Source organism: Canis lupus, chromosome 33 (assembly GCF_011100685.1).
Source record: "Canis lupus familiaris isolate Mischka breed German Shepherd chromosome 33, alternate assembly UU_Cfam_GSD_1.0, whole genome shotgun sequence".
Lineage (NCBI taxonomy): Eukaryota > Metazoa > Chordata > Mammalia > Carnivora > Canidae > Canis > Canis lupus.
In genome coordinates this window covers 7,202,997-7,223,435 of record NC_049254.1, presented here as the reverse complement: position 1 = coordinate 7,223,435, position 20,439 = coordinate 7,202,997, and the positions used below count along the sequence as shown (strand labels likewise).

Here is a 20,439-nt window from a genome sequence, read left to right as displayed (position 1 = left end):
CTAGATGTTAGTAGTATCCTCTCAGTTATGACAACCAAACATGTCTCTGGACATAGCAAATGGCCCCCGGGGGCCAAAATTGCCCCTGGTTGAAGATCCACAATTCTAGATATGGATATGACAATTTGTTAGCAGCTGTTATATTGTGATATCATTGGAAATTTTAGAGAGTGATTTTTTAAAGTCCTTGCTTTCATTTCTCTCTAATGCTGTGTAGATAGCTTCCCAAGGGATTACCAGATATTTTCTGTAAATCTGAGATTATTATAAGATAAAAAGGTAAAAAATAATTAAGATAGTTGTAGTTATGTTGTCGTCTTTCATGCATTTGTAAAGTGTTACATATATTTGCAACTGCTTCTATCACTACCACTGCCACCCTTTGCACTGGGACCAGGCTTTAGTTTAGAAAACTGTTCCATGAGCACCATCACACAGATGCCTCAACAATCCTAGGAGGTACCATTCTCATTTTGCAGCTGATGAAACCGAGGCTCAGAGAGGGAAGTGGCTTGGCTAAGGTTGCCCAGCTGCTCCTTCCTTCTGCATGGTAACATTAGAGGCCAGCTGGTGAAGGAAAAACTCAGTCTGCTCAACAAAAATCATATACAGGCTGGTGATACTTTATTATACAGAGAAGTTGGCGAAGGACAGCTTTATTTTTGTCAAAGAATCTCCACCAAAAATTTCTAGTGATTCATCTGGTGATGCAGTTAACATAATAAAACAATAGCTGATGTTTACTGAGTCCTTGCAATATTCCAGAGCTATTAAATGAGATGAAAATCCTAGCATAAAAGCTGAAATTTTCATTAGAACCCAGACTTAGAAAAGGCCCAGCTTCAAAGATTCTGATTTGCACAGACTGAGGACTCCCATTTCCAGAAGTTCAAAAACCTCCTTTCTTATCTAAATGAGAGAAAAGAAAAAAAAAAAATAAAGTTAAGATCAAGCAAAGATGGTCTTGGTGAATAAATTCAGCCATCTGGACTTCCTGGTAATTGTGTAGCTGTCATGGCCATAATCAAGGAGGGCAAAAATCCTAAACTACATTTTATGCAGAATTAAAGTATTTACTTAAGTAAAGGAAGAGGTACTAAATAAACATCAGTTTCATTAGAGGGCCCTCTTGTAACCATTCAAAATAAAATCTCATGAAAGAAATCTTATACAAAGGGGTCTCAAAATACCCAAAGTATGGCTAGATTGCACATATATTTCAATATAGGATAGCTGATAATGATGACATCAACATAATACAAATAACTATGGATGACAAAGTTTTTTTGACACAATTTCTCATTATTATTATAATTAGAAAACTTAGAGTGGATTACTCAGATTTCACATTACAACTGAAATAATCAACTATGGCCTTATGTGCTAACATCAAATTTGTTAAACTAGTTTTAAAAAATCAGTTCAGAGCTCAGGGTGTGTGTGTGTGTGTGTGTGTGTGTTTGTGTTTGAAAAAATTGTCTTTTAACTTGTACTGATCAATCATAATCAGGTTGGTCATTCTGGGGATATAGTTTTATATGGTAAATTAATTTACTCAGCATGTTTGGAGGATTAATTCCAAATCTCTCTGATAGTTACTGCCATGGTTAATTGGTGATTGGCAGCCATTTTTATTATTGGACAAACCCTCTTCTCCCCAACAGATACTTCTAAACAGCAGGCTAGAATGAAAAATTAGCCCCATGATACATAGTAGATGGCAAATACATTTTTCACATTTTAATGACAGTGGATTACTTTCATAAGTATATAATAATCTAATGCTGTGGCCACAAAGGCATTCAATCAGTTTTAATCCACTGAGACATCAAAATAATTTCCCCACCTCCCAAAAAACAAAATAGCCCTCTATCTTAAGTGAGTTTTGGGTGAGGGAGATGTGGGCCCTGAGGCAAGTTTATGCCCCTGCTTCCTCATGCATTTATAAGAATGAAAGACAAAGATGGCTATGTCTCTAAAGCAAGGCACACAAAAATGGGCAAGTCCTCCAGGTCTTCCTGTTTCTCAAAGGTACAGCATAGATGTGGCCCCCAGTGGGGTGGAGGCCATTGGTCATTTAATGAAAAAACAAAGCTGATTCCTATAAAACACATGGAAAGGATACAGTGAGGTCTAAGGGAGTGAGATGGACTCTGTAATTGTAGTTACTTCAGAGTTAAAAGCTAGAAATCATTTCAATGGCCAGAATGTGCTGGCTCCTCATGTCAATGACTTTATTACTGTGTTTGAACTCAAGTTCAAGTTGAAGGAAAAAAGGATTAAAGGCAATTGCTCGTTACACGGTACCTCGGGAATGTCCATCATCCTCCTCAACTTCTGATCTCTCCAGTTCCAGTCAAAAACCAGGAACTTTAAGGGGTTCAAATTAAGGCCACCTAAAAGAAACAGAGAGTTACTACAGCAAAGACCTTATGACAGAAGTTTATTCAAATTACTTTTTAGTCTCCTAGTTGCTTTTTTGCCTCATTTGCTGTCCTCTCCCCCAGCAACTAATCTCTACACACTGAATGCAGCCAACGCTTTCCTGATGGAAAACAAATGCAGCACCCTGAGATTGCTTTCCTTATAATCTTATCACTGATTCTGAGGGAAGCAGAGAAGCTGCTAAGTTTGTCAATTGCTCAAGTGCTGGCAAAGAATCAATCCCAAGCCTCCATCTCCTGAAGCCCGGGAGGGTGAAGTGCAGTTTGGGTGTGGGCCTTCAGAGGAGCTGAGTCCAATGGAATGTGAATGATTATGAGGAGGTGAATGGACAGAGGATGAGGCTGGGGCTCAGTGGTTAATTTTATTTTATTTTTTAATTTTTATGTATTTATGATAGTCACACAGAGAGAGAGAGGCAGAGACACAGGCAGAGGGAGAAGCAGGCTCCATGCACCAGGAGCCCGACGTGGGATCCGATCCCAGGTCTCCAGGATCGCCCCTGGGCCAAGGCAGGCACTAAACCGCTGCGCCACCCAGGGATCCCCAGTGGTTAATTTTAGACAGAAAAGGAAGTAAATATGAATAACTTTTATTCAAAGTCCGTTATCATTTGAGAAGGCTAGTAAACCACTTAAGGACTCCATTTCTACTATCTTCCTATCTATCTAGAGATGGTTATGGAATGTGGCGCTGGAGGGGACCTCAGGGATTGTCTGTTCCTCAGAGGTCTCAGAGTTGGGTTAGTTTTTCCCACTCCCCATGTTCTTCCTATTGCCCCAATCTGTTTCCTGTTACATGTGGAAACATAACGAAAGCCTTTCTTGACTCTGCAGCACTTCCCCTCAACTTTTTTCTGTGATTATTTCAGTATTTCCCCTTCTGCCTAAGAGACTTTTCCTTCTTCTTCCTCTTCTTCTTTAAAGATTTATTTGACAGAGAAGAGAGAGAGGGAGAGCGCACAAGCAGGGGAGCAGCAGAGGAAGAGGAAGAATAGGCTCCCCACTGAGCAGAGAGACCAACATGGGGCTCGATCCCAGGACCCCGAGATAATGACCTCAGCTGAAGGCAGTTGCTTAACTGATCGAGCCACCCAGGCGCCCCTCATTCTTTTTATAATTATAATGCCTCTTATTTATTTAAATATTTTATTTATTTATTTGAGAGAGAGAGAGAGAGAGAGAGAGAGAATGCTTGCCCAAGCGCCCAGCTGGGGGGAAGGGCAGAGGCAGACAAGCTCAAGCAGCCTCTGTGCTGAGCATGCCCTGACACAGTGCTCGATCCGTGACCCTGAGATTAAGACCTGAGCCTAAGTCAAGAGTTGGAAGCTTAACCAACTGAGCCACCTAGGTGCCCCCGTAATACCTCTTATTTAAAATTCTCTCTGCGAAATTAAAAACGATAAATTGAGAAGGACAGTGGGTTGGTAGTTTTCCCTTAAAAATAATTTACTGTTAATGGGAGAGCAAAAAGGTACAACCTATCAGGAAGGTACTTGAGCATTATCTAATAGGAGCTTTAAAATGCTTGCTATTTGGTAAAATAATTTTCTTTCCATGACATAGCCCAATAAATACATTAGAAACTTAAATATAGTTAATGGGGTGCCAGACTGGCTTAGTCAGAAAGTATATGACTCTTAATCTTGGGGTTGTAAGTTCAAGACCCACATTAGGTGTAGAGAGGACTTAAAAACAAAATCTTAAAAAAGAGAGAGAGAAACTTATAGTTACTTGCAAAGATGATCATTGCAGTATTATTTATATTAGGAAAAATTAGAAATAATCCAGTTATCCTACCATAATTGAATTGCTAAAAAAACAATATAAATTGGGATAAATATCCAAAATACATAAAGAACTTCTGCAAATCAGCAAAAAACACAATTCTGAATTAAAAGTCAGAGGAAATGAATAGATATCTTTCCAATGAAGACATTAAAATAGCTAACAAGTACATGAAAAGGTGCTCAGCATCACTGATTATCAGGGAAGTGCAATTTTAAACCACAATGAAATATTACCTCACACCTGTTAGGATGGTTATTACCAGAAAAACCCACAAGAAATAATAAGTGTTGGAGAGGATATGAAGAAAAGTGACCTGTTGTGTACTGTTGGTAAGAATGTAAATTGGTGCAGCTGCTATGGAAAGTAGTAGGGAGGAAATTGATAACAGAACTACCATATGATCTAGCAATTCCACTTCTGGGTATATACTCAAAGGAAACAAACTCACTAGCTCAAAAAGATATCTGCATCCCTGTGTTACTGCAGCATTATTTATAATAGCCAAGACATAGAAACAACCCGCAGGGTCCATCAACAAATGAATGAAGAAATGGAGATATGTGTCTCACACACACACACACACACACACACACACACACACACACAGAAATACTATTCAGCCATAAAAAGGAAGGAAATCCCGTCATTTGTGAAAATAGGGATGAATCCTGGGAACATTACACTAAGTGAAATAAGTCAGACAGAGAAGGACAAATACTGTATTCATCTCACTTATATGTGGTATCTAAGAAACCTAACTCATAGATACAGAGAACACATTGGTGGTTGTCAATGGTGGGGGTTGTGGGGGAAAATGGGTGAAAGTGTTCAAAAGGTAAAAACTTCTACTTGTAAGGTAAATAAGTTCTAGGGATGTAATGTACACCACAGTGACTACAGTTAATACTGTATTGTGCATTTGAAACGTAGTAAGAGAGGAGATCTTAAGAGTTCTCATCATAAGAAAAAAAATTTATAACTATTCAAGGTGACTGATGTTAACTAAACTTATTGTGGTAATCATTTCACTATATATGTATAAAGTCATATTGTACACACTGGACTAATACAATGTTATATGTCAATTATGTCTCAATAAAACTGTAAAAAAACGTACAATATTATGTAGAATATTATATAGCCATTAAAAATGAAAAATTAAAATTTTCATGCCAACGAAAATCTTCCTAAGATATGTTAGGTAGAAAACACAAGTTAAAAAATTATGATATACAGTTTGATCTCCACTTATAAAACTAAATATATAAATGCATAGAAAAAAGACTAAAGGAAATATATTCAATATTAACTAACAAGTGATTATCTCTAAAGTGATTTATTTTCTTTTCTATACCTTTTTGCATTGTTAAAAAGCTCTGATTGTTAGAAAATCTCCATTATTAAATCTCTCCACTGAGACCTCACAACTCTATGAAAATCAAATTTCAACAATCTATACAGCTTTGTTCCCTCTCTCTCCCTTTCTCTTTTTTAATATGGAGAAGAGTGACCTTATTCATGGGTGGCCTAGAGACACACAAAGAACCACCTGGATTCTAGGCAGGGATGAGGTGAATCTTTAGCTAAGAGCTGTGGGAGAGGCAAGGTCCACCTGCTACCCAGCCAATCTCTTCTAACTCTGTGTCTCGCAGATTTCCTATGAGCACATCTCATCTGTCCCTTCACTTCAATGCCCTCTCATGTCCCTAAGGCAAAAATCCCAACTCTTCAGCTTAGTGTTCAAGATCCTCCCTCCACACTCTGACTTTCTTTCCAGTTGAATCACTGGCTACTAAAGCCCAGGAAGTTTTCAAACAAGAAAGTTGGTCTCTTTCATAAACAATAAAAATTAGCATTGTATTTTTTTTTAAAGATTTTATTTATTTATTCATTGAGACACACACAGAGAGAGGCATAGACACAGGCAGAGTGAGAAGCAGGCTCCATGCAGGGAGCCCGACGCGGGACTCAATCCCAGGACTCCAGGATCATTCCGGGCCGAAGGCAGGCAGGCGCTCAACTGCTGAGCCACTCAGGCATCCCTAGCGTTGTATTTCTTAGGGTGTAAAACTCATTGTGGCAAACTTTTTATTGGCACTTTATTATTATACCAATCCTTTGAGGAAGATACTACCACTATCCCTGTCATTTGAGATTTGGAAAGGTTAAGTAACTGGCCAGTTGCTGGATCTGGGATTTGACTCTGAAGGTCTGAATCCATAAGAGGGGCTTTAACCTCAACGCTGTATCTCAATTATATGTATCTGCGTGCTCTTCTGATTCAGCAGTTTCACCATTCTTAATTGCTTTTCTCATATCTCCATACTTCAAAGATCCTATTTCAATCCTCATACTTCTGAGATCAGTTAAAGACCATTATGTCTCTGCAAAGCCTTCCATTCAGATTCAACCTCCATAAATTTCAACCCCTATAGGACTTGGAAATGCTCATTTGGCCCTTGGCATATACTGCCTCATGTTGTCAATCTCCTTCCATGTATATTTATTTCTTCAAGGATCAGGAGCTCCTTGAGAGGGAAAAGCTGTGGAACTAGGAAGGCCTAGACTGAGAGACTGTGGGAGAGCCACTTAACCCTTCAGAGCATCAGAGTTTTATTCAGAAATAAAAATGTTAGACTGCAAGGGTGCCATGAATATTTAATGAGATACCTTAGGAGTGTTTAGCGTAGCACCAGTGCAAGTATGAACTCAAAAAATATTTCCTTTCCTTGTCCGGGGCTGCCAAGTTTGTTACTTCTTTGTAATTGCAGACTTTTGTATATAGTGGGTTCATTTAACCCTGGATGATTTTCATCTGGAAGGAAACATTAGTATTTTAAGCTTTTGTTTGCTTCTTGGCAAATGACCAGCTCTATACTGAGCTATTACATTGATGAACACATTTCTTTTAGATATATAAAAAAATCTAGGAAAAGCTCCAGTTACAAAACAAAGTTCTATTAGTGTATTAAATAAGTAATTTGGAAATGATTATTGAAAAGAAATCTTTAATCGTCTGGCAGGTAAAATAGGTAATAAGATCATCAGCAGATTAACAGGTTTTAGGCTACTGACTTTGAGAGAGCCAAGAAATTATAAAAACCCGCTGGTGGATGCTGTCTGGAATACTTTCTGGGTAAAGTACTAAAAGAGAAATGCATCTGGGAGAAATATTCTAGGATACCTATATTTCATCCATTGAAACTGCATTTTTGTTTCAACATGTTTTATACAAAAGCCTTCAACTGAAATAGGAGTCTTGGGAAACTAAGATTCAATTAATTAAGAGGGAAATACTCAACTCATCCAGCTCTACAAATTCTGGAGGTTGCAAATTGGTGGAATGAATTGTGGATCCACTAACTTGCTTAAAAAGCAACTGGAACTGCAGTTTGCCACAATCCTTACTATTCCCTATTGCATTATACTTATGCTGGCCAGCTTTACTGACAAAAGACTATTTCCAACTCCCAAATTAACACAGAAGTCTGGTTTCACTACATTACAAACGCAGTTTCTTAAATTCACATGGGGTTAAGGGAAACTCCTAGTTCTGAGTAGGCATATCAATGCCTCTCTTCATACCTTGTTTAATGAGTTCTTTAATCCTCCCTGGTGTTCCGACACCCAGGTGTACAACACGCTTCTCCAGCAGCTTTACCTGCTCCTGGACCTATTTTTCCAAGATGGAAGAGTTGAAAGAAAAGAAGAGTCATTAGAAAGTGATCATAGGCGCTATATTTAAAAGTTAAGGAAGTAAAAAAGTAAATGGGGCTACCTTTGTTTAGGCCCAACTTCCAGTGCAAAGAAGGTTAATTAACAGACAGAAAAGCATCACTCTGTAAAATTGGTACATCTTCAAAGAACCCAGGGGTCAAACCTCAGCTCCTAGGCAGGAATTGTGGAGCACAGAGAAGCAACTATTGTTGGGGCAGGTGGGCATGCAGAGGCAGGGAATGTAAAGAACACCAGAACAGCTGTTAAATATGTTATATAAGGAGGCATCAAAGAAAACACCTGCTAAGGAGATAAGAAAAACCAAGGAGTGGCCCTTAGATAACTTACATTCCCCATCAGGACCCACAGGGCCTTGCTTACCTTTATGTGTTTTGCAAATAATTTCATAACTTTGCTGTCTCCTCTGAATGCTGTCATCGACCTAAGGAAAAAAAAAGATCAATGCCTAAGAAAACTTACTCATTGAGGGCCACTTTGACTACTTAAGTTTTATGTCTTGCTTTAAAGAGAGTATGTGTATTTATGTGTATAACTGAGAGCATGTGCATGTTTATATATACACAGACGCAAAAACTTCTGAGATTTTCAGGTCAGCCCATCTCTGGAAGGAAAGTGAGGAAGCCTTTAATTCAGGCACGTATCTGGGTTGGCTTTGACTTTTCATACACAAGGTTAACTCTACTCAAGTTTCCTTGATAACTGAAACATATGTATCTGCCCTTCATCTGTAATATAGGATTTCTGATTTCAGATCCCTGGCAGGGAATTTATTTTTAAACTGTGAGAGAAGAAGAAAGCCTTATGTATTTCAATCAGAGCAATCTCCTACTTTTATCTAAATAGGATGACAGTTTAGGGGACATATTTAACATTAATTCATGGTCCTCAAAAGAAAAGATACTCTTACAAAAGTTAGAATTATTTACCATTAGTATTTATGAATAGGGCTTGTTGTGCTAGCTCAGAAATCCCTTTCTGCAAATCACCTAACCTTGAAGTGGATCATAATATTACCAAAGACACAGAAGAACACAGAATTGGTAAATGAAGTGTGACAACATAGTGCTTTTATGCCCTTTGGAAAGGTATTTATGTATAGTGAAAGCTCAAATCAATGTGACGGCTTGTTTTTAAGAGGCCATCCCCAGGCCAACCTCTTTGCCATTAATATTTGAACTGAAATGAGTTCTGTGGTGGTAGTTTTTAAAACACTGAAAAGTCAATGTGAACTACTATGATTTCAGAACCAGCAAGTACAGCTACCCAAAAACAGTTGGAGTCTTGAAGATCAATTGTGTTTAGAGAGGAAATAGTTGCATGGAACACTTTTGTTTTGCTGAAAGCCTGTGTGATACAATTTAATGTGTGTGCCTCATGGGGAAAGGAGATTTTGAAGAATTTAAAAACGACTTTTCTAAATTTGTAATCAGATTAGTTTGTTTAGAAAAATAGATGCTAAATAACTACTGAGAGTCTACATTTGAACGTTAATTTATTTTCTCCAGGACTTGGATTTTCCTTTGTTTTGTCTCCTGTCAAAGCCTGGTGCAGAGCCTGGCTCTGGAAGAGGGCTAGTTCCATTAGTAAATTCCATTTTATTCTGATGTCTCTTCTCTGAAAGCTCAATGTTACCACTGATCCAGTGGAAGCATTTTCTTTTTTCCTACAAAAACTAAACTAAATGAAAGGGTATGTGAAAGCACTTAGTAAAGCACTGACAAATTATCTTTAAAACATAATTTTTATATTAAAAATTTCAGTCTATTTGAATTTACCTTGGTATAAGAAGTGAGATAGGGATCCAACTTTACTTTTCCAGATGGCTACCCAGTTGTTCCAACACCATTTATTAAATAATCCATCTTTCCCTACTGATTTGTCACCTTTGCCATATGTTAGGCTTTCATAGGCATATGGGCCTACTTCTGGACTTCCAATTCCGTTCCCCTGGTGTGATCTGGCATGCATATGCCAGTTCCATACTGTTTTAGTAAGTGAGACTTGGTAATATATATCTATTGGTAATCTGATAATACTGAAGGCATAGTATCCTCTAATACTCTTTATCAGAGTTTCTCCAGCCACTTTTCTTCTGGGTTTTCTCTTATGAGCTTAGCTTCTTTTAAAAATTTGAACTTTAGCTTATCTGGCTAGAAAACCAATTCTATTGGGGTTATATTGGGAATCTGTGAAATTTATAATTATTCTAGGTAAAACAGACATCTTTACAATATTGACTCTTCCCTTCCCACCTTTTTAAAGATTTTTATTTATTTATTTGACAGAGAGAGAGAGAGAGAGAGAGAGAGAGAGAGAGAGAGAGAGAAAGAGCGCACAAACAAGTACAAGCAGGGGCAGTGGCAGAGGGAGAGAGACGAACAGACTCTCCACTGAGCAGGAAGCCTAATGAGGGGCTTCATCCCAGCACCTTGGGACCATGACCTGAGCTGAAGACAGAGAGTTAACCAACTGAGCCACCCAGGTGCCTCTATATTGACCCTTCCTATTCAACGACATGGTATGCCCTTTTGTTCAAGATCTTCTGAGTCACAGAGCACTTATGTAGCTTACTGAGTTAAGCATCCAGCTCTTGATTTCGGCTCAGGTTGAGATCTCAGGGTTGTGAGATCGAGGCCCACATCAGGCTCTGTGCTGGGCATGGAACCTGCTTAAGATTCTCTCTCTTTTTCTCCCTCTGCCCTCACTCCCTCTTAAAAAAAAAAAATCTGAGTTACTTATGTAATACTTTCTTTATATAGATTTTGGTAAGTTTATTACTTGTTCTATTTTTTTCTTGTTATCCTTTTAAATTAGATCTTTTCTTCCATTATTTTTTCCAATCAGTTATATTATTTCATTGCTTTTACTCTTGCCCTCTATAACATATGTTCTCCACACAGCAGAGAAAGTGATCCTTTTGAATTCAGATCATAAGACTCCTCGGCTCAAAATCTTCCAAAACCATCACATCTCAGGGCCTTTTTGTGCTTACTGTCCAGTCTATCTGTAATGCTTTTCTTCTAGATATCTGCTTGGTATTCTCCTTCACTTTTTTCATGTCTCTGCTCAATGTCAATCTCCTTAGAGAAGCTTACTGTGACAACTCTTTTTAAAAGTAACCCCTCAACCCCCTCTATCCCTTTGCCATATTTTACTTTTTCTTATATAACTCAACATTATCTGACATTGTAACGTATATGTACTTGTTTGTTGCCTATCTCCCTCACTAGAAAGTAAGTTCCATGACAGAAGGGATTCCGTCTGTTTTATGCATTGTTGCATCTCTAGCATAGAACACATCAGCTTGACACATATCAGTTACTCAGAAAATGCTTACAAAACAAATAGGTGAAGTGTCTAACCTAATGAGCTCCAAGGCCCGGACAGCAGAGCTGCAGATGATCAGCATCAGAACCGATTTCTTCTCATTATGGTTTTTCCGAAGTTTTACCCACTTAGGGCAGACTGAAAAAAGACCATAAGAAAAGTTTTACTCTAAATATAGGAAAATAGGGCCCCTAAAATTGAGTATTCTTTAATTATTCTTTGTTAGTGTTTAATTAAAGTAAAATATAATAAGTACTGTCCAGATTCTATTCTCTGGCTATTCTAGATATTAGATTAAAATGAAATATCATTAACTTATAACATAAAACACATAATATGCCAAGTAGCTAAATGTGACTAGTTTTAGGACCAAGTAAAAAAAAAGGCTGGAATAATACATTTTTGATAATTTATGTTTGATGCTTGAAGGCAAAGACTAAATAGGAAAAGAACTCTGATTCAATAATGTTAAATTTTAAAGAAACACTCAAGATAAAAATGGAAATGACATTTAAAAATAGCAAGTATTTATTAAACATGAACACTGTTCTCACAATCCAGTGAGGTTGATTCTACTATTACCTATATTTATACTTGCTGAATTTGAGGCGGAGAAGGGTTTATGAACTCAAGTTGAGTGTCATCAGAGCTGATTTGAGTTTGAAAAAAGAATGTTAAATCTCTATATCTAAATTATTTCATTGTCAACCACAAATAGGTGACTACCTAATATGAATAATATTTAGCTTATTACTGGCTACATACAATATATATTGAAAAGATGAAATCAGATTGTGCAGTAAATATCCATGGTCTGAGTTCTGAGCATGTGAACAGAATTTCAGAATTTTACAGCTAGAATAGAGATCACATGTCCAACTTCCTTATCTTTCAGATAACAAAATCAAGTCCCAGAAGAGTACTCAGAGATCTGTCCCAGATCAAACAGCAAATTAGTGAGGGTCTTGGAACTAGAACACTTAATTATTCTCTGGATTCCTATATCAATACTTCTAATGTATTATAAACCAAAAATGAGACTAAAACCCAAATAATCAAAGCCAGAGCAAAACAAGAATAAGCTTAAATAAACAGAAATTAATATCAAGATTAAGAAAAACCTCCATTTCAAATCCATTTGAGGTGGAAAGTTCTGCTTTTAAATGTAGTTTTAAAAGTTTTTAAAGAGATGGATCTTATGTTTAAATGGAGTAATAACAAGTTGGTGAAGAATTTAAAAGAAAATTAGAGTTTACTTACTTTCTCTTAGGTATGATGAAAGACTATGAGTCAAATCATTGGCCTTGAGAAAACAGGAGTCTAGAACACAACAAACATGTTTTGTAGAGGATTTTGCAAAAACACACATGATCAAAATAGGTTCATTGTGAATTGTGCCTTCTTGAAAAATATTGTAAAACATTAGTGAATGAGGGCTCATTATATATTTGAAAGTGTTGTTCAGTATTTAAAGCAACAGCAGCAATAAGAACAAGTAAACTTTTAACTGTCTATAATTTCTTAGAGTAATGAAATAGAAGCTTGTTCTATCATTCAATGACTAATGAAGCATGTTTATTTTTCAAATCCATAGAACAGGCAATATACAAAGATAAAGGGGGAACAGCTAACAAATCTATGTACAGATGCTCAAACTAGTCATCCTAGAAGGGCATATTACAATGATGGGATAATACTTTACACACACATTAGAATGGCAGTTATTAGAAAGATGTATAATACTAAGTATTGTGAAGAATGTAGGGTAATAAGCCTCTTGTGAAATGTAGGTGAGGTGTAAACTGGTAATAGCTATTCTAGAAAGTGGTAAAATTAAGTTGTGTATACCCTATGACCCCATGATTACATTCCTGAGTAAAGAATGGAAAGACAGTCTTACGTGGTCTATAAGAGACATATACAAGTATATTCATCCTAGCATTATTTGTGATAGCAGGGGGCAGAAAGCAACCTCAGTGTCTGTATCTGAGAAAAATCAATGACCATATGTGCTACATAGCATTTAGAAGCAGTGAACTCCATATGCACAAGGCCATACCGGCATATCTCAAAAAAGTGCTCAGTGAGGAAAGAAACAGAATGAGAAATTCAGCACATCATTTAGATAAATTGTAAAATGTACACCCATACAACAATATGACATTTTACCATCAAATATACATATTTAAAAGCATGTATTAACACATTAGAGTGAATGCTATGGAAAAGTAAAGAGGAGTGTAGATTGAGGAAGAGTGGGAATAAGCCAATAGGATCCAACAATACATTAAGAAGATTATTCACCATGACCAAGTGGGATTTATCCCTGGGATGCAAGGCTGGTTCAACACTCGTAAAGCAATCAATGTGATTGATCATATCAGCAAGAGAAAAAACAAGAACCATGTGATCCTCTCAATAAATGCAGAGAAAGCATTGGACAAAATACAGCATCCATTCCTGATAAAAACTCTTCAGAGTGTAGGGATAGAGGGAACATTCCTCAGCATCTTAGCCATCTACGAAAAGCCCACAGCAAATATCATTCTCAATGGGGAAACACTGGGGGCCTTTCCCCTAAGATCAGGAACAAGACAGGGATGTCCACTCTCACCACTGCTATTCAACATAGCACTAGAAGTTCTAGCCTCAGCAATCAGGCAACAAAAAAGAAATAAAAGGCATTCAAATTGGCAAAGAAGAAGTCAAACTCTCCCTCTTCGCAGATGACATGATACTGTACATAGAAAACCCAAAAGACTCCACTTCAAGATTGCTAGAACTCATACAGCAACTCGGCAGTGTGGCAGGATACAAAATCAATGCCCAGAAATCAGTGGCATTTCTATACACTAGCAATGAGACTGAAGAAAGAGAAATTAAGGAGTCAATCCCATTTACAATTGCACCCAAAAGCCTAAGATACCTAGGAATAAACCTAACCAAAGAGGTAAAGGATCTATACCCTAAAAACTACAGAACACTTCTGGAAGAAATTGAGAAGACACAAAGAGATGGAAAAATATTCCATGCTCATGGATTGGAAGAATTAATATTGTGAAAATGTCTATGCTACCCAGGGCAATTTACATATTTAATGCAATCCCTATCAAAATACCATGGACTTTCTTCAGAGAGTTGGAACAAATCATCTTAAGATTTGTGTGGAATCAGGAAAGACCCCGAATAGCCAGGGGAATATTAAAAAGAAAACCATATCTGGAGGCATCACAATGCCAGATTTCAGGTTGTACTACAAAGCTGTGGTCATCAAGACAGTGTGGTACTGGCACAAAAACAGACACATAGATCAATGGAACAGAACAGAGAATCCAGAAGTGGACCCTCAACTTTATGGTCAACTAATATTCTACAAAGCAGGAGAGACTATCCACTGGAAAAAAGACAGTCTCTTCAATAAGTGGTGTTGGGAAAATTGGACAGCCACGCGCAGAGTAATGAAACTAGACCATTCTCTGACACCATACACAGAGATAAACTCAAAATGGATGAAAGGTCTAAATGTGAGACAAGATTCCATCAAAATCCTAGAAGAGAACACAGGCAACACCCTTTTTGAACTTGGCCTCAGCAACTTCTTGCAAGATACATCCGTGAAGGCAAAAGAAACAAAAGCAAAAATGAATTATTGGGACTTCATCAAGAAGCTTCTGCATAGGGATCCCTGGGTGGTGTAGTGGTTTGGCGCCTGCCTTTGGCCCAGGGCGCGATCCTGGAGACCCGGGATCGAATCCCACGTCGGGCTCCCGGTGCATGGGGCCTGCTTCTCCCTCTGCCTGTGCCTCTGCCTCTCTCTCTCTCTCTGTGACTATCATAAATAAATAAAAATTAAAAAAAAAAAAGAAGCTTCTGCACAGCAAAAGAAACAGTCAACAAAACTAAAAGACAACCTACAGAATGGGAGAAGATATTTGCAAATGACGTATCAGATAAAGGGCTAGTTTCCAAGATCTATAAAGAACTTATTAAACTCAACAGCAAAGAAACAAACAACCCAATCATGAAATGGGCAAAAGACATGAACAGAAATCTCACAGAGGAAGACATAGACAAGGCCAACAAGCATATGAGAAAATGCTCCGCATCACTGGCCATCAGGGAAATACAAATCAAAACCACCATGAGATACCACCTCACACTTTGAGAATGGGGAACATTAACAAGGCAGGAAACAAATGTTGGAGAGGGTGCAGAGAAAGGGGAACCCTCTTGCACTGTTGGTGGGAATGTGAACTGGCGCAGCCACTCTGGAAAACTGTGTGGAGGTTCCTCAAACAGTTAAAAATACATCTGCACTATGACCCAGCAATTGCACTGCTGGGGATTTACCCCAAAGATACAGATGCAATGAAACGCCGGGACACCTGCACCCCGATGTTTATAGCAGCAATGTCCACAATAGCCAAACTGTGGAAGGAGCCTCGGTGTCCATCGAAAGATGAATGGATAAAGAAGCTGTGGTCTATGTATACAATGGAATATTCCTCAGCCATTAGAAACGACAAATATCCACTATTTGCTTCGATGTGGAAGGACCTAGAGGGTATTATGCTGAGTGAAGTAAGTCAATCGGAAAAGGACAAACATTATATGGTCTCATTCATTTGGGGAATATAAAAAATAGTGAAAGGGAATAAAGGGAAAGGAGAGAAAATGAGTGAAAATATCAGAGAGGGTGACAAAACACGAGAGTCTCCTAATTCTGGGAAATGAACAAGGGGTAGTGGAAGGGGAGGTGGGTGGGGGGTTGGGGTGACTGGGTGACGGACACTGAGGGGGGGCACTTGGCGAGATGAGCACTGGGTGTTATGCTATATGTTGGCAAACTGAACTCCAATAAAAAAAAACCCATTGCATGAATAATAAATTGCTGTTTTACAAAGAAGATTAACTCAAAAACTTCACACAGCAGATTTTAGATGTACTTCCATTAAGGATATAAATACTGTAGCATATTATAAACAAATTATTATAATTTGTTTAAATAAATAGTATTATAAACAAACAAAAAAGTGGGAATAACGTATCAAAACACAATACAACACCACAGTAAAAGACAATATAACACTGAAATAAAATATAGGGGCCTTGCTCAACCAAGGACTATCACAGTCTAGCAATTATGTAGCATTATTAACTACATCCAAGATGTATAAAAAAAGCAAAATCAAGTTTACCACTCTAATTCTTTCTACAAGAAAAAGGCTTTCTATAAATACAGAAGAGTGCTCAGGAGTAAGCTATTACTAAATTAAATGACATTTATATTGTGACCCAGCATATACAACTCACATTTTGTGAGTTAACTTCAAAGATGTTGCTTCCTATACAGCTGTAGAGCCTTTGATGGTCTTTAAAACTGTAATTTCCCAAGCCTCCATATGATTAACCTCACCTGGAGAACTTTACGAAAGATCCAGATTGCTGGGACGGACTCCTTTTGTTAGTAAGTCAGAATTCCTTTGGGGTGGGCCTGGGAATTTGTTTTTTAAGTTCTTGGGTGATTCAGTTGCTGCTAGCCTACAGGCATTTTAGCCCTGATCTAAATCACACTGCAGCTCTCAGGAGGACAGCTGAGTTAACTCCAAGAAATTCCTGCCTCAAAACTAATTAAGTGCCCATGTGTATGACATTAACAATGTACAGTGAACAATATTAACTGAAAAGACATGTTCTTGCCCTACAGACACAAATAACCTCAAATCAGAACCAAGTTAGACATTCAGCAAACTAATAGGAACAGTACTTCATTATCTGTATTCACCTTATATTTATGCTTCTGCCTCTGCCTGTTCGAAATAATCCAGTGTGTCCCTCCTCTCACCTACTATGGACTTCCTCTCTGTCCTTAGTCTCGTATGTAGCAACTGGGGTCTTTTCTCCCAAACATTCTCAGAATGCATTATTCACTATGTCTCAGAAGGGCTTAATTTCTTAACTGAAAATAAAAACCTTTTCTTTTTGTCTATAAAAGTTTATTTAACATCTTCCTTCCTTCCTAAACCAACCTATGACCATACATTCTTATTTAACTACGTAACTGAACTGTAATAGAGCAATAATATAGTGTAAACTTACTATGGAACTCAAGTGACTTTTAAAGGTTTCTTCTGACCTCTATATCTCTACAATACCAGGAAACTAATATTTATAATGTTCCATAAGTATACAGAGTAGCAGCAGTCCCACGATCTCACAGAAGAGTGCTAAGGAGGTATACTTATCCTTCTGGAGTTGGAGGTATACTCTAACAAAGAACTGGAAGGAAAAAGCAACCACTGAGTCAACTTTAGTTAAACTTTGAACAGAGGCTTTGTTACAACACTTCATTCCTGCGATAGAGCAGTCAGGACATAGCTCTCCTCAAATAACTATGCCCAGAGAGGGGTGGTTTCTAACTTCTGTTGGAGCTGTTGGGCTTTGTGCCTCTAAAGCTCCAGATATCGCTCATGTGGAAATGCACTCCTTAAATTCCCTAAAGGGTATTCCTTTTGGAAAAGAAACAGATGGGCACTCATGTCTCCAAACTCAATGTGCATTTTTTTAAAAAGCACAGCACAAAGGAATTATAAAAATTCAGGGAACAGGATGTTTTCAGCTTCTTAAGCCTCTAGAAGGCATATAGTTGTAATAGAAAAGGAAAATCAAGCTACCCTCGACTTTTTCCAACAGCAATAATTAGATATCCCTTGTTATCTATAAACAGCTCTCCTGGAAGAGCGGTACCCAAACTTTGTGTGGTTTGATTTTGTAACATCTCTTTTCTTTAATCTCTGCTCTGAAGAGTTAATAGGATGTATCAATATTTTCAAATTAATTCAGTTGTTTTAAGAATTTTGCAATATCTTTTTAACTTAAGTATAAATACTCTAAGGCAGTAGATGTCAAACAGTAATAGGTTTATTTAAGAGTCTTTTGGGGTGAGGTGTCAGCTTTGCTAAAAGTGCAGAATTTTATTACTATCTTTAGATAGTTTGCTTGAAAAAGTCTGGCCTGGGACCCAAAACATTACCACAAAAACCAAACTGTAACTAGAAATCTGTGATAAGCACAACAAAACTAAGATGCTTATTAACACTAAAGTTGGAGTGCCTGGTTGGCTCAGTCGTTTGAGTGTCTGATTCTTGGTTTCAGCCTCCATCATGATTTCACAGGTCTCACAGGTGGTGAGACTGAGCCTGGCACCGAACAATCCCCCAACCCCCAGTGGAGCCCCTTGCTGGGCTCCCTGCTCAGGTCCCTGCTCAGCATTGGAGTCTGCTGGACATTCTCTCCCTCCACCCCTCCCGCCACTTGAACGTGTGCACTCTCTTTCTTTCTCAAGTAAATATGTCTTTTTTTTTTTTAAAGCTGAAGTTCTTGTCTATAAAAGGTGAGTAAATTAATGTTTCATATCTATACTTTTGAATGTGTGCTTTATTTTAACTTCTATTCTCAACGAAGGGTTCTTACTCCTTTAAGGATGCTAAAACAAAAAAATGCACTCAGCAATCAGCTTTTTCTTTAAAAAAATGCAATTACAAATCTTTCTTTAGATTGAACAAATACCATTCAGTATCTTAATAAAGAAATCATTCGGAAGTTAAAACTATGAGGTTGAGGAAAGGAGTCTCAGCACAGGGAAAACACATTGATTCACCAGCCGAGATACCTAGGTGTATCATATGCAGTAGAGGAAAGATACACTGCTTTTGCTTTTCCTCATCAGGAAAGCTGACAGTAATAACAATGAGGCTTGCTAAAATGACTAACCCCAGAGTAGAAAGGGGAAAAAAAATAAGGAAAAAACCAAATAAGTCTGGTTGTACCTGGTAGGTTTAGTTCTTCTAATTCAATCACTGAGCGGCTGCTGCTGAAATAGTCCTTCATCAAGTTCTGCAGGTCTTCAGGGGTCCCCGGTTTTGGCTCTGATTTTGCAAGAACATCAGTAATTTTCTTCTAAAACATGAGAAAGGAAGAAAACCTCAGAGAAGATAGATTTTATTTTATTTTATTTTTTAATATTTTTTTAATTTTTATTTATTTATGATAATCACAGAGAGAGAGAGAGAGAGAGAGGCAGAGACACAGGCAGAAGGAGAAGCAGGCTCCATGCAGGGAGCCCTACGTGGGACTCGATCCCGGGTCTCCAGGATCGCGCCCTGGGCCAAGGGCAGGCGCCAAACCGCTGCGCCACCCAGGGATCCCCGGAAGATATATTTTAGAATGACATTAGCTTAGAATACGTTGAATCCTCTGGCACTTAAACAGCATGTAGATTTTGGCAATAGCTGAGTGTGAATGTGAGTTCTAATAAATACACTTGAAAAAACTTAATACTTTTTGGATGTATAGCTACTGATTTGAAGAATGAATGGGTGATCTAAAAGTCTCCTTGTAACTCTTGGTCTGTGGCTTCCAAGAAAACTGAAATTTCTGTAGGAGTTTCCATAATAGGGCATTATTTTCTGTTAAAAGTCAAGAAATTGTGTTGCTGTGGAAACCTCTCTTTAATCCTTTGATGATTTTTATTCCTGGGAGAGTAGAATTTTGAGAATTTTTTGCCTAACCTGGTTTTTAAGGCACTGAGTCTCAGTTTGGATTTCTGGGATTAAAGTAAAACCCGCAGGAGTAATCTGAGCACTGGAGCCTACTGCAAAAGGGGGATTGTAGACTCTGAATTCTCAAGTCTTGGGAGAGAGTTGTGAGGTGGCCCTGTGGAAAGCAGAACAGGAATGACTTTACAGCATCTATTTTGATTTGAACTCATTTATGTAGCATTTACTGAGTGCCTGCAATGTATTAGGAACACTGTTCAGTTAATTTTCATCATAAACTTCCCTTCTCATTTCCTTCTAATGTTTCATCAAATATCCACAAAAGCCACTACTTACCCCCACCCTCAGCCTTTTCAACTCCTTCCACAATATCCTCATTTCTATACCACTGCCAAGAATGGTCAAAGTTCTGTCAAATGAATTAACTTTTAAAAATATGTCATCAGTAGGCACATTTTAGCATGATCTCAGCCAAGGCTAAAACTATCTAGCTAGAGTTTTGACCTTGAGCCACCAAGAACTTAACACTCCTGAAGGCCATTAGTGTACAAACTATCAAAGAGAAGTTAAAGTCACTTCTTTAA

General features: G+C 37.9%; 1 protein-coding gene across 7 annotated transcripts in view; it reads right to left on the bottom strand.

Moving 5' to 3' along the window:
- Window positions 1-602: 602 nt before the first annotated feature.
- Window positions 603-20,439, bottom strand: part of CMSS1 (cms1 ribosomal small subunit homolog) — a 378,726-nt gene continuing 358,889 nt past the window's right edge. For all 7 annotated transcript variants that reach the window (XM_038582590.1, XM_038582591.1, XM_038582592.1 and 4 more), the window contains 7 exons: window positions 19,127-19,256; window positions 12,558-12,617; window positions 11,333-11,435; window positions 8,331-8,391; window positions 7,818-7,905; window positions 2,308-2,396; window positions 603-909 (listed from right to left, as the gene is read on the bottom strand). In XM_038582590.1, coding sequence (XP_038438518.1) covers window positions 826-909; window positions 2,308-2,396; window positions 7,818-7,905; window positions 8,331-8,391; window positions 11,333-11,435; window positions 12,558-12,617; window positions 19,127-19,256 — 615 coding nt within the window. In that variant the 3' untranslated portion in view covers window positions 603-825. The remainder of the gene's footprint in view (window positions 910-2,307; window positions 2,397-7,817; window positions 7,906-8,330; window positions 8,392-11,332; window positions 11,436-12,557; window positions 12,618-19,126; window positions 19,257-20,439) is intronic.